General features: G+C 38.2%; 2 protein-coding genes across 2 annotated transcripts in view; one reads left to right on the top strand and one right to left on the bottom strand.

The window, feature by feature from the left end:
• The window catches only part of LOC134791680 (uncharacterized), a 61852-nt gene extending 52351 nt beyond the window's left edge, over positions 1 to 9501 (top strand). Inside the window, exons 3-5 of the mRNA XM_063762773.1 lie at positions 4664 to 4951; positions 5312 to 5500; positions 5789 to 9501. Of these exons, the coding sequence (XP_063618843.1) occupies positions 4673 to 4951; positions 5312 to 5500; positions 5789 to 6958 (1638 nt within the window). The 5' untranslated portion in view covers positions 4664 to 4672 and the 3' untranslated portion in view covers positions 6959 to 9501. The remainder of the gene's footprint in view (positions 1 to 4663; positions 4952 to 5311; positions 5501 to 5788) is intronic.
• A 58-nt stretch (positions 9502 to 9559) lies between these two features.
• LOC134791754 (glucose-induced degradation protein 4 homolog) lies at positions 9560 to 16904 on the bottom strand. The gene is made up of 4 exons (XM_063762901.1): positions 16325 to 16904; positions 16007 to 16174; positions 11047 to 11279; positions 9560 to 10336 (listed from the first exon to the last, which is right to left on the bottom strand). Exons 1-4 carry the CDS (start codon positions 16469 to 16471, stop codon positions 10273 to 10275), a joined length of 612 nt encoding a protein of 203 aa, XP_063618971.1. The 5' UTR covers positions 16472 to 16904; the 3' UTR covers positions 9560 to 10272.
• Positions 16905 to 16963: the final 59 nt, after the last annotated feature.

The raw sequence follows: 16963 nt of genomic DNA, 5'->3' as shown, positions 1-16963 counted from the left end.
ACGAAAATTGACAGTGCTGCAGCAGTAACGTTGCAACAGAGTAATGCAGCTGCAGTCGCCATATCTTATAAAGTTATTGAAAACGCGAGCGAAGCGAGCGCGAAATTTTTTCGATATAAAAACGCAATTTGATAGACAGTTGTACATTTCTACTTTTAGTATGGAAATCAGACACATCATTTTATTACGAAAATTGACAGTGCTGCAGCAGTAACGTTGCAACAGAGTAATGCTACTGCAGTCGCCACCCGAATGTCACCTTTATCATATCTTATAACGTTATTGAAAAAACGAGCGAAGCGAGCGCGAAAATTTTTCGAATTAAAAAACGCAATTTGACTTAGAAAGTTATTGAAAACGCGAGCGAAGCGGGCGCAAAAATTGTTCGATATAAAAACAGTTGTACATTTTTTTCTTTTAGTATGGAAATCAGTCACATAATTTTATCACGAAAATTGACAGTTCCGCAGCAGTAACGTTGCAACAGAGTAATGCTGCTGCAGGAGCCATATTTTAGAAAGTTATTGAAAACGCGAGCGAAGCGAGCGCGAAAATTTTTCGATATAAAAACGCAATTTGATAGACAGTTGTACATTTCTACTTGTAGTATGGAAATCAGTCACATCATTTTATCACGAAAATTGACAGTGCTGCAGCAGTAACGTTACAACAGAGTAAAGCTGCTGCAGTCGCCAACCGAATGTCACCTGTACCATGCCTCATAACGTGATTGTAAACGCGAGCGAAGCGAGCGCAAAAATTTTCGATATAAAAAACGCAATTTGATAGACAGTTGTACATTTCTACTTGTAGTATGGAAGTCAGTCACATCATTTTATCACGAAAATTGACAGTGCTGCAGCAGTAACGTTACAATAGAGTAAAGCTGCTGCAGTCGCCAACCGAATGTCACCTTTACCATACCTTATAACGTGATTGTAAACGCGAGCGAAGCGAGCGCGAAAATTTTCGGTATAAAAAACGCAATTTGATAGACAGTTGTACATTTTTACTTTTAGTCCCAACCAGGCGCGAGTCCAGGATTTCATACAGAGAAGGGATGGGACAGTTTTCTATCAGCCTAGCTTCGCATAGGGCTCAATGTTTAAGGGTCTCAGCGAGGTTGTTCTCATACAGAAAAGATGCAAAAAAGCAGAGCTTGGAACTGACCAAGTGAATGTGAAGTGTGAGCAAGGCAGAAGGCCCAGCTGCGAAAGAGGAAAGCTTGGATTTGGATCCACGCCCAAGTGTAAATAAGGCAGAAGATCAACTTTGCCATAAGGCAGAAGACCTCGCATAAGACCTTACGCCGAACTGCAAAAGAGTGGCTTGAAGTCGAATCTATGCATATGTAATCACGACTCTTCTACTGCTCGCTCTTTGGCTTCACTCGAAAGCGCTACTTGATGGGATGCTTTTAGTTTTCGGCTTTCACGGGGCCCCTTATAACACTTTGACAGTTAGGTCTCAGGATCGCGGCTAAGGAGCAACTCGGCTTGGCCGACAAATCTGGCGTGCAAGAGAGCAAAATTAGCTATAAAATCGGTAACCTATGTCGAAAAAATCGGCTGGCCGCAAGCCCGAAAGCAAGATTTTTTTCCATGACTTTAAGGGCCTCCTCGTAAGGTCAAATCGAAAGCCTACGTTGGAGATGTTCTTACGTACCCTCACTCTCTTACTTGATCCCTACGACCCTTCGTTATTATATGGGTACTTGTACACGTATAAAAGTTTCATGTAGGTACCTACTCCACGACGACTGCAACGCTGATGCAGCCTGCGCGTTTATTTGCCTACGGTTTTGGTGCCCCCTAGACGTGGTGCCCTAAGCAAGTGCTTATTTTGATTAAAACTCTAAAAGGGTTAATCCGGCACTGCAAATGACAGAGGTTAATGTTTTTTTTTCAAAGTACCCACCTTCGTGGCCATTATTAAGTACATAAAGGAGGCGATACCTACGTATGAATATGGATTTGATATGGGTGCGATATAATTACGATTAGGTATAATTCATGATGGAGAAAATTTATAATTTTAAATAATTATGCAATTATACGCGTGTTGATATGTGTGTTTATTTTACCACTACGTAACTATGTAAACTCATTTTTAGTTTTCTTGATTACTTAATGTTTACTCAGTTCCCCAAAAGATGGCACTGTGCAATGAGGGGCAATTAATTTACTGTTGTTTAATTTTGTTGTATTATTAATTTATTAAATCAACTATTCAATTATTTTTTTTGATATCCTTACCCCCTCTTCTAAATTTAGAGTTAATTTGGCAAAATATTTCCTCGGTGGCTTATTCATGTCACAACGTATTAAATTCAGCGCCATCATCTGTTAGTTTACCAGGGTACTCAATAGTGGTAGCACATATTTGCAAAAAGTTTGCCCCTCCTTCCTAAGTAGCGCTATAAGATTCAGGGGCAAACTTAAGTCAATCGAGTGTTGTGGCTACCCCCCCTTTTAGGGGTTGAATTTTTATAGCCTATAACCTGGCCGGGAATTTTCTCGACAGATTAGTAAAGTTTTCATCAAAATCCGTTCAGCCGTTTTCACGTGATGCGCGTTCAAATAAACAGACAAACAGATAAACAGATAAACAGACAAACAGACAAAAATTCTAAAAACTTTTAGAACGTGTTCTGTTATCGATTCTAAGTATCCCCAGCCAACTTTTTTTCAAATATCTTCCATGTACAGACTTTAGACCGTCTTCAGCTTTATTATATGTATAGATGAATGTACGAATTTATTATGCTAGTCACTAGCATTTAAAATCGCGTGCAAATAATTCCTAATTAATGAAGTACTCAATTACCTATCAAAAAGTTATTACCAATTATACGTTTGGCTTCTTAGACGCTGTAGAATCGTAAAAGTTTTTGCAAATAGAAACAAACTCCGTCAACCGTGCCGGCTAGGATGTCATTACGTTGGTCTTCCAAATGTAACTTGTAATTTCACTTTCTCTCGCTCATTATCCATACCAACTTAAGTCACATTTCATTTAAAGGTAGCAAGCACCTGTAAGAGCAACCGGATTAACATTCCACCATAATGTGAAATTGTAGTGTTTTGTTTTCCTTTTATAACTCACAACGCAGAGACAGGTGTTGTACTTGCAGTCGTGATCCGATCGGCCATGATGGATGAAATACCGGGCATAATTTGACTTCCATTACCATTTAACATCTTAATAATGGGATCGAACTATAAGTGCATTATTCAGTGCTTTAAAAGTGAAGGCGAATCTTAGGGTATTAACTTTCACTTGGTTGAATGACAAAAGGGCTCCAAGGTCGATGATGTGTGGTATCTGGAACACGTTCACTGTTTTTTTATTGTGCATTTGCGCAAAATGCTCCACCTTCGCTAAAAAAGGTAGTCAAATTTGCGTCGATGTTTTCGTTTCACTTTCGTAACAGACACTTCAGTCTTTGATTATTTTGTTTGTGTCCAAAATACATAGGTAGTATGTCTCTTGTATAATGAACACAATTACGATATTGACGCCTTTCCAACTTTAATCTTAGTCACCAAGCATAAAAAGAATGAACTCATCGGGGCCGTTCCTATAATATTTACACGCTTTAAATTACGCATAAAGACCTAACGTGGACCTAGCTCACAGAAATCGAAAGTGACTTAACCCCTGGAACGCCGAACCGACAAACGTACTTGTACCCGTCAGATGCCTAGTGCCGGATCCGTCCCATCCCCCTCAACTGCCGGAGGGTCTTCAATTTTTGTACCCGTCAACTGCCGCGATCAAAAAAAAGTGATATTGTGCAAATGATATAAAACTCTATTTGTAAGTGTTTAGATCTCAAAATTGTAAAAATATAATACAATAAATTTGGTGACTGATAAGGCACAAGGCAGTTGAGACACTTTGTACAGATCTGGGACTAGGCAGTTGACGGGTACAAAAATTGAAGACCCTCCGGCAGTTGACAGGACTGGTACGGATATGGCACTAGGCGTCCCAAGGGTTAATGACAAAATCGGCGGTAGGTAATGGAAGTGGGTCCAGTGAATACGCAATTCACTCGTGCTCGAGCTATTGAACTAATGGCTGAGGCCGGGCCTTGGTCCAGTTGACATCACACGCCTGGACACAATCGATCATCTCCTTGAACAATACAATGCAAGTTTATTTATCGCAATCCCGATACTGATTTGTTGAATAACAAGTTCATGTTTTATATAACGTCAATAATAATTAAGATAACGACCGGTAGGAGCCTAATGTGTTAATAATAGATACTTAAACTAAAAGACGCTACGATCCCTGTCTATTATGTAATTTTAAGATCTACTCTGTGTCGGCAAGTGCTCCTCACTGGAGTCACTAGGCAATCCGGTTACGATAGCAACGTGACATTTTGAAGTTGTTATTACTTAGCCACTGATAGAGTTCCTCAAACCACGTGTCTACTAATTTGTTAGAGAACGAACTGTAACACGGCAATACTAATTGAAATCATGAATACAAATTTTGTAATGGGCAGCCAAGTCTTGTCATAAAACATTCGCTGCCGAATAACAAAAATGCCTTTTAATACGTAGTTGATGACGCGTATTGTACCTACCTAAGCTTACACCTATATCAACAGTCGTTACAGAAACATTAAAAGTCTCCATTCAATTTGCAGGTGTCTGCGATGTGGTACGTGTGGTGCGCGTTATTGTTGTCGTCCTGTGCGCTGGGGGCGGCAGTGGAGCCTGAGGCCACTACGGAGGCCGTGCCGGTGGCGACGACGTCGGAGGCGCCGCGCACGCTGGACCGGCAGGCCTCCGAGCTCGCGTGGCGCTCCTGGCTCAAGAGTCCTGAGAGCGGCAACCCCAGCGCCCCGCCAAGAAGGATCATCACAAAGTCGCTCTTTATCACGCCTTATGTGTGCCCTAAAGGACAACGGCTAGACAGAAACGGATGCGTTCAGGTAAATCTCATTTTTTATTTTATTCTGTTACAAAGACTTTTCATTATAACGTACAATTTCCTAATAAAAATCTTATGACTCTTCTGCTCATTGTGCTAAATATTTATCATTGGAAGAGTAACCGAAGTGCAACGGGCGTAAGCAAGTAAAGATCGGATTTTTCCAATATTAACCCAACCCCTCTCCCCCGTCAAATTATTATCTTAAAAGTCCATAGCGGTATAAAATTCTACAAAAAAAAAGCGGTCCCTGCTTACTTAAAATGAATGCCATATGAAGGTGTAGTAAAACGATCTTACTAAAGCAAACGTATTACCTACACTAAACGTAAATGACAAGCAATAACATTGTACATTTCAGATGGTAACGGTGAACAAAGATGAGCACGAGCGCATCCTCCTGGAACAACTGAACGCGCTGTTCACGTCGCCGCCGAGCGACGTCATGTACGACTACGGCGACGAGGAGGCCGGCCCCCTGCAGCTCTCCATACCCATCGGTCTGGACCCCCAAGCCGCTCCGCTGCAGTCGCATGAGCCAGCCGCTGAGGTACACGATTTGCTACAAAAAGTTGCGCAGTTGCATTCTTGAATAAAACAATTACTATTCATGCTTTTTTATTTCAACACATTCATATGCCCTCCGGCCCATGAGAAAAGTGCATTATTATCATTGGCGTTATGAAAAATCAGACAAACAATCAACGTCAAATGAATAATGTGATGATAATCCTATTCATCACAAGAACCCAACTGCAACTTTAACTTAATTAGCTTAACAATGATGTGTAGAGTAGATTTTATGCTTTAATCTCATTTGAATTCTTTCTCGTTTCAGGCTCACGAACAGCAACTGAACGTTGTCAAAAAAGACGAAAACAAACCTAACAACGACGCGAGCATAGAAGCCGAATTAGAACTTTTGAAACTGCAACATTCGAAACCAGATAACGATACTGCCTCGCTCGGAGGCGCCGGTATCCTGAATCACAACGTGTTAAACAACTTCTTACCGTACGCGGATAAACCGAAAAGAGACAGTCCCGCAGCCAATTTAACTGAGTCATCTCAAACTAACACTACTGACCTAGGGCAGAAGGAGCAAGTTTATGGACACGTTAACGTCGACCCAGTTGTTTACGGTACGGAATACCAAAATCAACAATATGACGATTTACCTAAAGAAACAGAAGTTACAACTGAACAAACAACAGAGTCAGCGCCGGTACTAGTTAATGAGACAATTGTTAACAATACCGATGTAGACAAGAATAATAGTGTTATTTTAACGCCTGTTCAGAATCAAACAAAAGATGACGTCACTACTGAAAAATCTGGCATAAGTACTAATTTAGATGAGCATTTGACAAAGGATAAAACTAAATTGAGCCCCGAAAGTGAGTATTCCGACATCGGAGAAGCAATAAAACTGATTAGTCGCTACGCCGAGGTAACAACTGACGACAATTTTGCCAAAGATCAGAAGAAATACCCTTCGAAAGAAGATAGCGTACTCGGCACACGCACCAAACCACTTCAGCATCGCCGCAATAAGCCCCTCGAACTGGCTGAGCCGCCATTGCCAATTCCGCATGTTTTCCCACAAGACACCAAGGAAAAGCCGATATCGACAGGTTACGTGCCTAACGAGGGTTACTACCGCTATCCCTGGACAAGTCAACATACCGTTACTCCTCCACCGAATTACCCGTTTCGTCATTTACAAGATTACTGGCCTGATAGGCGCCAAGTGGGCGGGGTCTACGCTGGCGTAGGTCACGAGAATCCCAGGAGACATCATCATTCGTACCCGCACAGCTACTACCGACCGCACGGGCTACCGGACGCGAGCCAGGCAGGCGTGTACCTGAGGTCGGAGGACGCCGCGCTGCCGCAGGAGTATCCGTACAAGACCCACGCGAGCCCGATGCGCTCCCACAACCAGGACCTCTACACTCTGCTCGGTCTAAGGCACTGGTTCAGCAGCGAAAGTACTTCAAAAAGATAGCTCACTTCCCCCAACGCTAGACAATTCGATGTTACCCGACGACTTATAATGGAAGCTATGGAAGAAATGTCATAGAAAGTAATACAAATAAAACGATTACTTATTGCTCCAAACATAGGCAAAAATTAGCAACTTTAATAGCAAATGTACTTATAACGATCCTTAGTCCTATCTGTTTGAGTTTAACATTTCTGTCAATAGCTTTCAATATATTAGCCTATTTATTTTAAAGCCAAATATTACAGTCATACATAGTTAAGTTTTTATTAGCTGTTTAAGTTTTTTGTAAATACGCCTACTTATACAATTTAAGTGTTTCATCTGAGTATTATCGTTGTTTAATTTAAATGTAAATTGTTTATGAATTATCAATTACTAATTTAAATTACTTATATTTATTTGATGTAATTATTTTGATGTTATTTTCGTTGTGAACTGTGGTAGTGTGTGTAGATGTTTGGTGTATAGTGACGTTGTCTTAGTTTATTATGAACGTAGGTAACTGGCGCTGGCTTGCCTAACCCCCTTTCAAGGATAATATCAAATAATCAGAAATTGCGTAGATAATTATAAACATTCGCGTTATTTACAAAGTAGATAATAAGTTTAGCATAATACCTACATGTTCTTCAGACAATAACTTTGTGATTTCCGACACTTATGAAACCCACCTTTATCAATGGAAACGCTGACAATTATCCTTGAAAGGAACCTAAGTTTAACTTTAAATTTATTGGCTCGTCGGAGCCGCACGCAGACTTGCCTCATATTTTATAGAATTTGATGAGATTGAAGGACATCTGTTCCTGGATAATTTTAAGTTCTTGAATGTATATTATGTATAATTTTCGTACAATCTCAGTCAATGTCTTTAATTTTCAAAATGTATTAGTTTCGTGTATTTTTAACGTATTGTTTAACTAACTACTCATAACTTGTCTACCGAACTATTACAAATACATATAACGATCCCACCAAAGCTTAGATTAAGTATTAGAATATCTAATAGAGACGCATTGGTGCATTTTAACTGACTAATACAAATTAACTATATTAATTAACGAATTATGACATAGAAAAGTGGATGTATTTTTCAGAAATATTGAATGACTATTTAAAATATATTATCAATGAAGCAATATATTTTTGTAATAGTCTAATATGACTAGGGATTTGGGCTACTTCCTGACAGTTTTAATCGTGATATTAAAGTATACCCGTCACATTATCGTACACTCACATATTTTAATGTGTAGTGTAGTATTAAAAAGTGTAGGTACCTGTTCGGAATAGTTTTTTTTCTTAATATCGAATAGTAAACACAATATTGCTTTTAATACAAAAACATCTATATTTTCCATTTGAAAAACTTTATTCACATAGTTATTTTAGTTATTATGGATAACCACTCGATATGAACCTGAAGACGTACCTGTCTATGTGAAATGGCTATATTTTTTCTTTATAAAATCAATCAAGGAGCACTTTTGACCCTATGTAGAAAAACCTATTAACTTCTTATAAAAACTCATAAATACACCTCGGTGAATCTCCCCTATATGGGGATAAAGTTCCATCCCGCCAGTCACCATTAATTATATACAATAGGTATTCAATAATTTGAGAACCCCGGATCCATTCGGATGTTAACTAAAACGTGATAGAAAATTTCCATTGTGAAAGCAAACTTCCTTTATTAAAGTACCTACCTAGGCATAGATGTTCTTTCTTCATTCTTTTAAAGTTTAAAATGTTAATAAGAATAATAAGCAGTGTTTACGTATGTACTTAGGTATACTTCGTCAGTCACAATTTGTAACCAGTGGATCCACTTTACAAAATATCGAAAGTACAAAAAACATCTTCATATATTCATACTTTTTAAAAGAGACTTACCTCTAAAGTATTGCGTTGGTTCTCATCTCATTCCATATTTCTAAACATGTCGCGTCTTTATATAAAGTTCACGTCACGAGCTGCAAGACCGGAGCCGAGTCTTGGCAACTCTTCAATTCCTGATTGCGACTGTTTTTGCGCTAAAAACGGTTTGCGTAGGCCCAGTCCGAGAATGTGCATCGGTCAAGTCTTGCACAAATATCAACTGTTTACTGTACAAATAGATTAAGGTATTATAAGTAGTGAACTCTTAATATAATAAAAACAACTTGAAACAGAACTTACGAGAGACGAGGGTAATCTTCATGCGATTTCTTCTGGGACGAAGTTTGGGTCGCCTTACGTATACTCTATCAGAGAGCTCGATCACATTCAGTTGTTTTCATATCTGCGTCTGTCTTAACTTTTTTAGAAAAATGCTACAAGACTATTTGGATAATGGACAGTTTGTTTGTTATTTTATTAAACTCTGCCTCGTAGGTATTTCTGGTCACTGTTAGTTCTGTTTTGAATGTTGTCGTAAAATATATGTCTAAAATTTGAATTACTATACTGCATTTCGATGAATTACACGAATATGATTATCTGCCAGTATTTTATTATTGTAAATATTAGATGTGTTATATTAAAACTGAATCAAATGGGAAGTTACGTATTTTATTTCAATGTAAACATTACTCATAAATAATAAAAAAAGTCTCAAAATTGCTGTAAAGACATTTTATTGAAAATATTCAAATATTTATGATCAAGTCAAAATATTAACTTGTTCAAACAAGGTTCCCTGCACTTGCACATACTTCGTCAGATTGATTTGAAATGGCTTACATCTACAACAATGACATCAACGTTCACGACGATCAATGATTACAGCGACATGATCACTTACACACAAGTAATTTGTACAAAATATCACAATAATAAAAACTTACTATTATTGAGAAACATATACATTAACTACCACACTTCTTGGCCGATCATGTTCCAATGTCAAAAAATAAATAAGAGTATAATTTTATGCAACATACATATAAAGTAGTATATAATCACTACACATTTACTAATTTCATTTTGCTCGACTACGAGATGTTCAGATAAAGCAGCATAATATTCGATATTACACATATACCTATTAGTCACCGAAAGACACTAAACTGAAGTATGTGCAAGACCAGACAGCTGCTGTTCGTGATTCACACATAAATTCAAATCAAATTGCTACAACATTACAGATTATTGAATATTTTGTTCTGATGAATTTTTTGTCATTGGCCCTGCATCTTTCACTTACATTTATTTTACTGAAGAAACTTAAAAACTGGTATATTTATCTTTTCCAAAGATGATAGATAGACTTAGGGAACATGTAAGTACTAGCGGACACAAATAACCATCCAAACTTGAAAGTCTGACACATCTCATCTGAACTCATAAATTTGGATGCTGTGTTCCGGAACATGACTTAGAGTCAAAGATTGAAACCTGGAATTAATAGAAAAATAGGATATTGGTGATATTCCAACGTGAGGTTATTATAAATATGCAAACAAAAGTTGCACACAAGTTGTATATCACAGTATTGGCCTCATTGGGAATATAAATATTCATAAAACTATAAGTAAGCCTTAATCTACTTATAAACAGTACAATGACACTTTACAGATAATTATTATAAGTATACACAATGAGGCCCATACTATCTTCTTTTAAGTACAATGGAAACCGCTTATTAGTATGCTCCATAAATATGTTCCCGTACCTTAAGATTTTTCAATCATTTAGTTTAATTTACTATAATTTTCTATCTATATCACATGGAGTCATATTGTCTGCATCTAATTATAGTTCGTTTTTTTAGCATTAGAGAAAAGGTAAACAATCAGGATGTGTCTTTTTATTGCAACACTTTTGAAAAATAATGACGAACAAACTATATAGACCCCTCACTTCAGGGCCTCAATGCACATGCTCAGCCATCTATAGAACTGATGCACTCTGTATGAAATGCAGCATGGTTTTGCTGCAGCTTCTACAAATCAATGTGCATGTCTTAATTTGTAGGAGCTGCAGACAGAGCCATGCTGCATATGCAAGCAGTGGGAAGAATTCTTTTTAGTTCTATTGAGCTTCCAAATCATATTAAGCGGATTCCATCATACAAATAAAAACTTAGTAAAAATGGTAATGCTCACCACTCAGAACTTCGATGATAGTAATAACCTTCTATTGTCGCTGCTGACTTATGGAAGCATATGTAATAAAAGCCAGCGAATGAAGCACCATTTATATCCTTAATTGTATGGTCCGGCACTAGGAAGTGTTCTTTCCACCTCATAAATACATAGTCAGCCTTTGCGAGTGAGTCATAGTCAAATGAATCGGAGTTGAAGGTCTTCAGGTATGGAACAAATAAGTCAAATTTACTCTGAAAAAGAAAATATAAAAATAAAAATTGGATCAAAACAATAACTTGATAGTGGTCTGTCCCTAAACAAGTACCTACCACTTTTTTAAACCACACAAAGTCATTGTTATATATTGACATGTGGGTAGATGAGAAGATCTGCGGGTACCCCCAGTTCGGTTCCAGCTAGCAAGCCAGCACACGTACGTAACATTCTGGCGACGGGATTTAATTCGGGAATACGCTAAAAGTGCTTTAAACATAGTGTTTGAATGTTTAAAAGTGTGATTTAAGTGTGATGAATAAAATGTCGGTAAAATTTAGTGAATTTCATATGGACAAAGACAATTGGAAAAATTACGTGAATAGGTTCGAATATTGTCTGCTCGCGAATAGTATTCAAACGGACGAGTTAAAAAAAGCGAATTTCTTTGCAGTTTGTGGTCGTGATTTATATGATCTAGTTGAGTCGTTAATTTCACCGAAAAAGATCGCAGACATAACCTATACAACTGTAAAGTCCGCGTTAGACGATCATTTTAATCCAAAACAAAATGAAATAGTGCAATCGTATAAGTTTCATATGAGGTGTCAATCGAGCAGTGAAAATATAAAAGAGTACGTGGCTAGTTTGCGTAAATTGGCTATAGAGTGCAATTTTACCGATTTGGATCGCACGTTGCGCGACCGGTTAGTATGTGGCATTCGTGATAAAGAGATGCAAAAACAATTGTTGCAGCAGACAACATTAACTTTTGATCAAGCGGTAAAATTGGCGTTAACGGCTGAAACGGCGGACGCCGGAGTGATAGTCATGACGACGCCAGCGACGGTAGCGACCTCTAGCGTGGCGCCTGCTGGTACAGGCGGTGACGAGCCAATGGAGGTTAATAAAATTAAAGCGAAACCGTTGGAACCGGGCAAGGATTGTTGGCGGTGTGGCAAAAGGCACGGAAATTTCTGTAGGTTCAGATATAGTCGGTGCTATGTGTGTAAAAAACAGGGCCATATTGCAGAGGTATGTTCGGATACACGAAACAAAAGTAAGTCAAAAGAATCAAGTCGGTTGAATGGATTGTATGAGGATGTTTTGTGTAATTTAGTGTCGAACAAAGTGGATCCTTTTTATGCAAATGTGGAATTAAATGGTCGACTAGTCAAGTTGGAAGTCGATTGTGGAGCGGCATTTACTATGTTGAGAGAAAGTACAGCGAGGAAAATTTGGAATGGGAACTTGCCAAGTTTGGATGCGTCAAGAGTTAGGTTAACAACCTGGACTAAGAGCCAGGTGGAGTTGTTAGGAGAAGCGGCAGTTGATGTAAGGTTTAAAAATATACATAAAAAATTAAACTTGCTGATCGCGAGAGGTAACGGGCCAGATTTGTTGGGCCGTGATTGGTTTCCAGAGTTAAATATAGATATTCAGGGAATATATAACATGAAATTGGAGGATGAAGATATAGATACTTTATTGGAAAAATATAAAGAAGTTTTTCAGTCTGGTTTAGGAAAGTACACCGGCCCAGTAGTAACCATACCTTTGAAACCCGAGGCGAAACCAAAGTTTTTGAAGTGTAGGCCTGTGGCGTTTGCAATTAAAGAGAGAGTGTTACAAGAGATTGACAGATTAGTTGCAGAAGATGTTTTGGAACCTGTCAGTCATTCTGAGTTTGCCAGTCCTATAGTACCTATCATTAAGAAGAATGGGAAAGTCAGGCTTTGTGGGGATTACAGGGCCACAGTGAATATGGCTACTGAGACTGATACTTACCCTCTGCCAACTTTAAATGAAGCTTTTGCGGTTTTGCAAGGAGGAGTTATTTTCAGTAAGATAGATTTAGAGCAAGCTTACACCCAGGTCGTAGTTGATGAACCAACTTCAAAATTACTTACTTTAAATACTCCTAAAGGATTATTTCGGTGTAAAAGATTAGCATTTGGGGTTAAAGCCTGTCCTGGAATTTTTCAGCGCATGATGAGCAACTTATTGGCAGGCGTATCAGGAGCAGCGGTACTGCTGGATGATATTGTGGTCACCGGATGCACAATACAAGAACACAGTGACAGACTTCAACACATCTTACAGATCCTTAAGGAAGCCGGGCTTAGAGTCAACAAGGAGAAGTGCAAATTTGGGAAGGCAAGCGTGGAGTTTCTAGGCCATGTGATTGATGCCAATGGGCTGCATCCTTGTGGAGACAAGATCAAGGCTATAATGGAGACGCCAGCACCAAAAAATGTAAAGGAGTTGCAGGCTTTTCTTGGGTTATTGAATTTTTATGACAGATTTATAGCACAGAAAGCAACTGTAGCAGAACCACTGTACAAGTTATTGTTGAAAGGAGCCAAATGGGTATGGACACCAAATTGCCAACAAGCTTTTAGTCTCTTAAAAAGAATGTTGACTACGGGGAACACATTAGTACATTATGATTTAAAGAAACCAGTGGTTATTACATATGATGCTTCGCAGTACGGTCTTGGTGCGGTTCTGGAACACAGGATGGAGGACGGTTCTTTGAGACCAATCATGTTTGCTTCCAGGACAATGAGCTCTCATGAACGAAATTATTCGCAGATTGATAAAGAGGCTGCTGCCATTATTTTTGCAGTACAGAAATTTTACTCATATATTTTTGGCCGTAAGATAGTCATTCAGACGGACCATAAACCACTTTTGGGTATATTTGACCCAAAGAAGCCAATACCTAATGTGATATCACCCAGGATGTTAAGATGGGCTTTATTGTTAAACTCGTACGATTACGAGTTACAATATGTTGAAGGGAAAAAAATTGGGAATGCTGATGCCCTAAGTAGATGGCCTGGTCCTGAAAGCAGTGGAATAGAAGAAGAGCTGCAAGAGGTGAATGTTTTGTTGCTCAATGAGACACCAGTTGAGTTACAGATGACGGCTAAGGATGTGGCTAAATTGAGTAAGACCGATGGTATATTAGCAAAGGTGATGTTCTGGATTAGGAATGGTTGGCCAAGTACAGTAGAAGATAAATATAGAGATTATTATGTAAGACGGGATGAATTAACAGAATATAATGACTGTATATTGTGGGGAGGTAGAGTAATTGTGCCTCTGAAGCTACGTGAAAGCGTTCTTAAAGAGCTCCATAGCAATCATGATGGTATAGTCATCACTAAAGCAATAGCAAGGAGTTACTTTTGGTGGCCTGGTCTCGACAGAGATATAGAGAGCTTGATACATAATTGCCAAACTTGTAGAGAAGTAAGGAATATGCCAGCCAAGGTGACTCACAGATGGATTACCCCACCAAAGGCTTGGTCCCGGCTGCATATTGATTTTGCAGGGCCTTTCATGGGCAAAGTTTTCTTAATATTAATTGACTCATACTCAAAATGGCCGGAGGTCAAAATAGTTAATGAGCAAAGTTCAAGTATGGTAATTAATAAGTTAGATGAGATATTTGCTGAACAAGGGCTGCCAGACACCATAGTGAGCGATAACGGAAAAGCGTTTGCGTCAGAAGAGATAAGTCAATATTTTAAACAGAATGGTATTAGACATATACTGGTACCCCCATATCATCCTGCGTCCAATGGACAGGCGGAGAGAACGGTACAGACAATAAAATTGAAGTTAAAAAAGATGTCACATCTCCCATGGTCAACCAGACTGCAAAAGATATTGTATGGGTTGCGGACAACACCTAGTTCTGTCACCGGTAAGACACCCGCGGAACTCCTGAACAATAGACGTTTCCGAACTAAATTTGATAGGCTTCACCCCCTTTCAATTCAAGAAAAGGAGACAGAAGATATCCAGGAAAATGAAACAAAACGTGTGAGAGAATTTAGAGTGGGAGAGACAGTTTGTTTCAGGAACTATAGAACTGGGCCTAGATGGTTAGAAGGAACAATAGTCAAAAGGATTGGAGTGTTAAGATATAAAATTAAACAAGGAAATAAATTATTTATTAGACATGTAAATCAGATGCTTGGTTTTAGTAGAAGTGGCACAGAAGAAGAAACACAAGTTGAAATCAAGGCAAGACCATCAAGTAATAGTAAAGAAGTTCAACAAGGGGAAGAAGAAAGAGAAGATGAGGGTTTTGGCACAATAAGAATCCCTCCACCGAGTCAGTGGGCAGAGATAATTGGTGTGAAAGGCCCAGAAGAGTGTTTAGTACGGGATTCGGATGATACAGTGCCTAGAAATGAACCGAACAGTAACAAGCGATGAAATCATAAAAAATACCCAATAGTCAGGTTTTCGGCACTGAATGTGTTAAAAAAATTAACTTGGTAGTGATATATTTTAATAACTACTTTGAAATTCACAAGAAGGCTGAGGTTGTTAACATTATAATTAGTTTAGAGTTCATTGACCCAGTTGATAACTGATAGATATGAGGAAAAAGTCAATACATAAGCACTCCATTATTGATATAAATAAAATAATTAATAGTAATAAAGCAAATGATTATCTATGTATGATCAATAAGATCATTTGAACCCTTAAATGCAAATGGAAGCAATCAACACTTCAAGTTATGCAAATTTCTTTGCTAAAATTGTTATTTTAGCAAATGGTTAACAGATTTTCTGGATGTAAATAGATATTTTATACTTCAGTACTTTATTATATAAGTATATCACTAAAAGTGCAGAAAAAGTTCGAAAGGAATCCTACAAGTTACATAGATCTTAGCTTAATTCTATACACAATCAAAAATAAGATTTCAAATGTGAATCTAATAGAGATAGGTACTTACCCAATGTTTCCTATCAACATCCTCGTCAGCATCCCATTTTCGAGTCAAGAATGGATATTTAGCTGATATTATTTCACCATCAAAAAAGGTGGTAAGTGTTGGAAATTCTTCTGTGAGACCTTTTATTTTTAAATAACCACAAAGGTATGAATTCTCCTCATCAACATGCTAGAAAAACAAAATAAAACATTTAAGATTGGTCAAAAGTATACCGATTCTTAATATTAATATTTGTAGTAAGTATACATTATCTATAAATATGATGATGTTAAGGTTATGTGACAAAACTAGTTGATTGTATATTTTTTATACACTTACCTGCAAAACCACCTCGACTTCGTATGAGTTGCCCTTAGATTTCTGATGGCCTTGGAATTTTGACCCATTGTACAGCAGGGACTTAGTCACGCCAGGCTGTTTGGAGTTTGCTGGCGGCGGTGGAGTAATGTCAACCTTCACTGGCATCGTCGTCCCATCAAATACAGGAAACTAGAGTATGATCTAATGTCACTACCAGCACGAACCACAGAATCAGATTTGCGGCACTGAGTTACTCCAGGTACATTTTACGCAGCAGCAGAAGGCATCCAAGGTACAGCACCTGACACCTGACAGCTTGCTCCTTTTTCCAGTAGATTCTACAGAAACTTACACAATTTTCTACTTGAGCTTAATTTGGCGCGTCTAATTTTCGTTGCTTGCTTAATTTTGTGGTAAAAAGTTTGTTAATAGATCAGCTTTTTACTTTGCTAAAAAAATACTGAGAAGAAAGGAGGAAGTGAAAGTTAAAGTTGGTACACACTGGCGCGCAGCGCGCCGTGATGACGAAATACAAAATTACGAAATGTATTTTCAAGAACCGAACAAACAAAAAATATAATGTTACATTTACGAAGGAAAACACATTATTTGCTTTAAAAATAGGACATAAATACAAATAAAGCAGTGAAATAAAAA

The sequence above is a fragment of the Cydia splendana genome, chromosome 6 (assembly GCF_910591565.1).
Source record: "Cydia splendana chromosome 6, ilCydSple1.2, whole genome shotgun sequence".
NCBI lineage: Eukaryota > Metazoa > Arthropoda > Insecta > Lepidoptera > Tortricidae > Cydia > Cydia splendana.
This window is presented reverse-complemented; position numbering and strand designations above follow the sequence as displayed.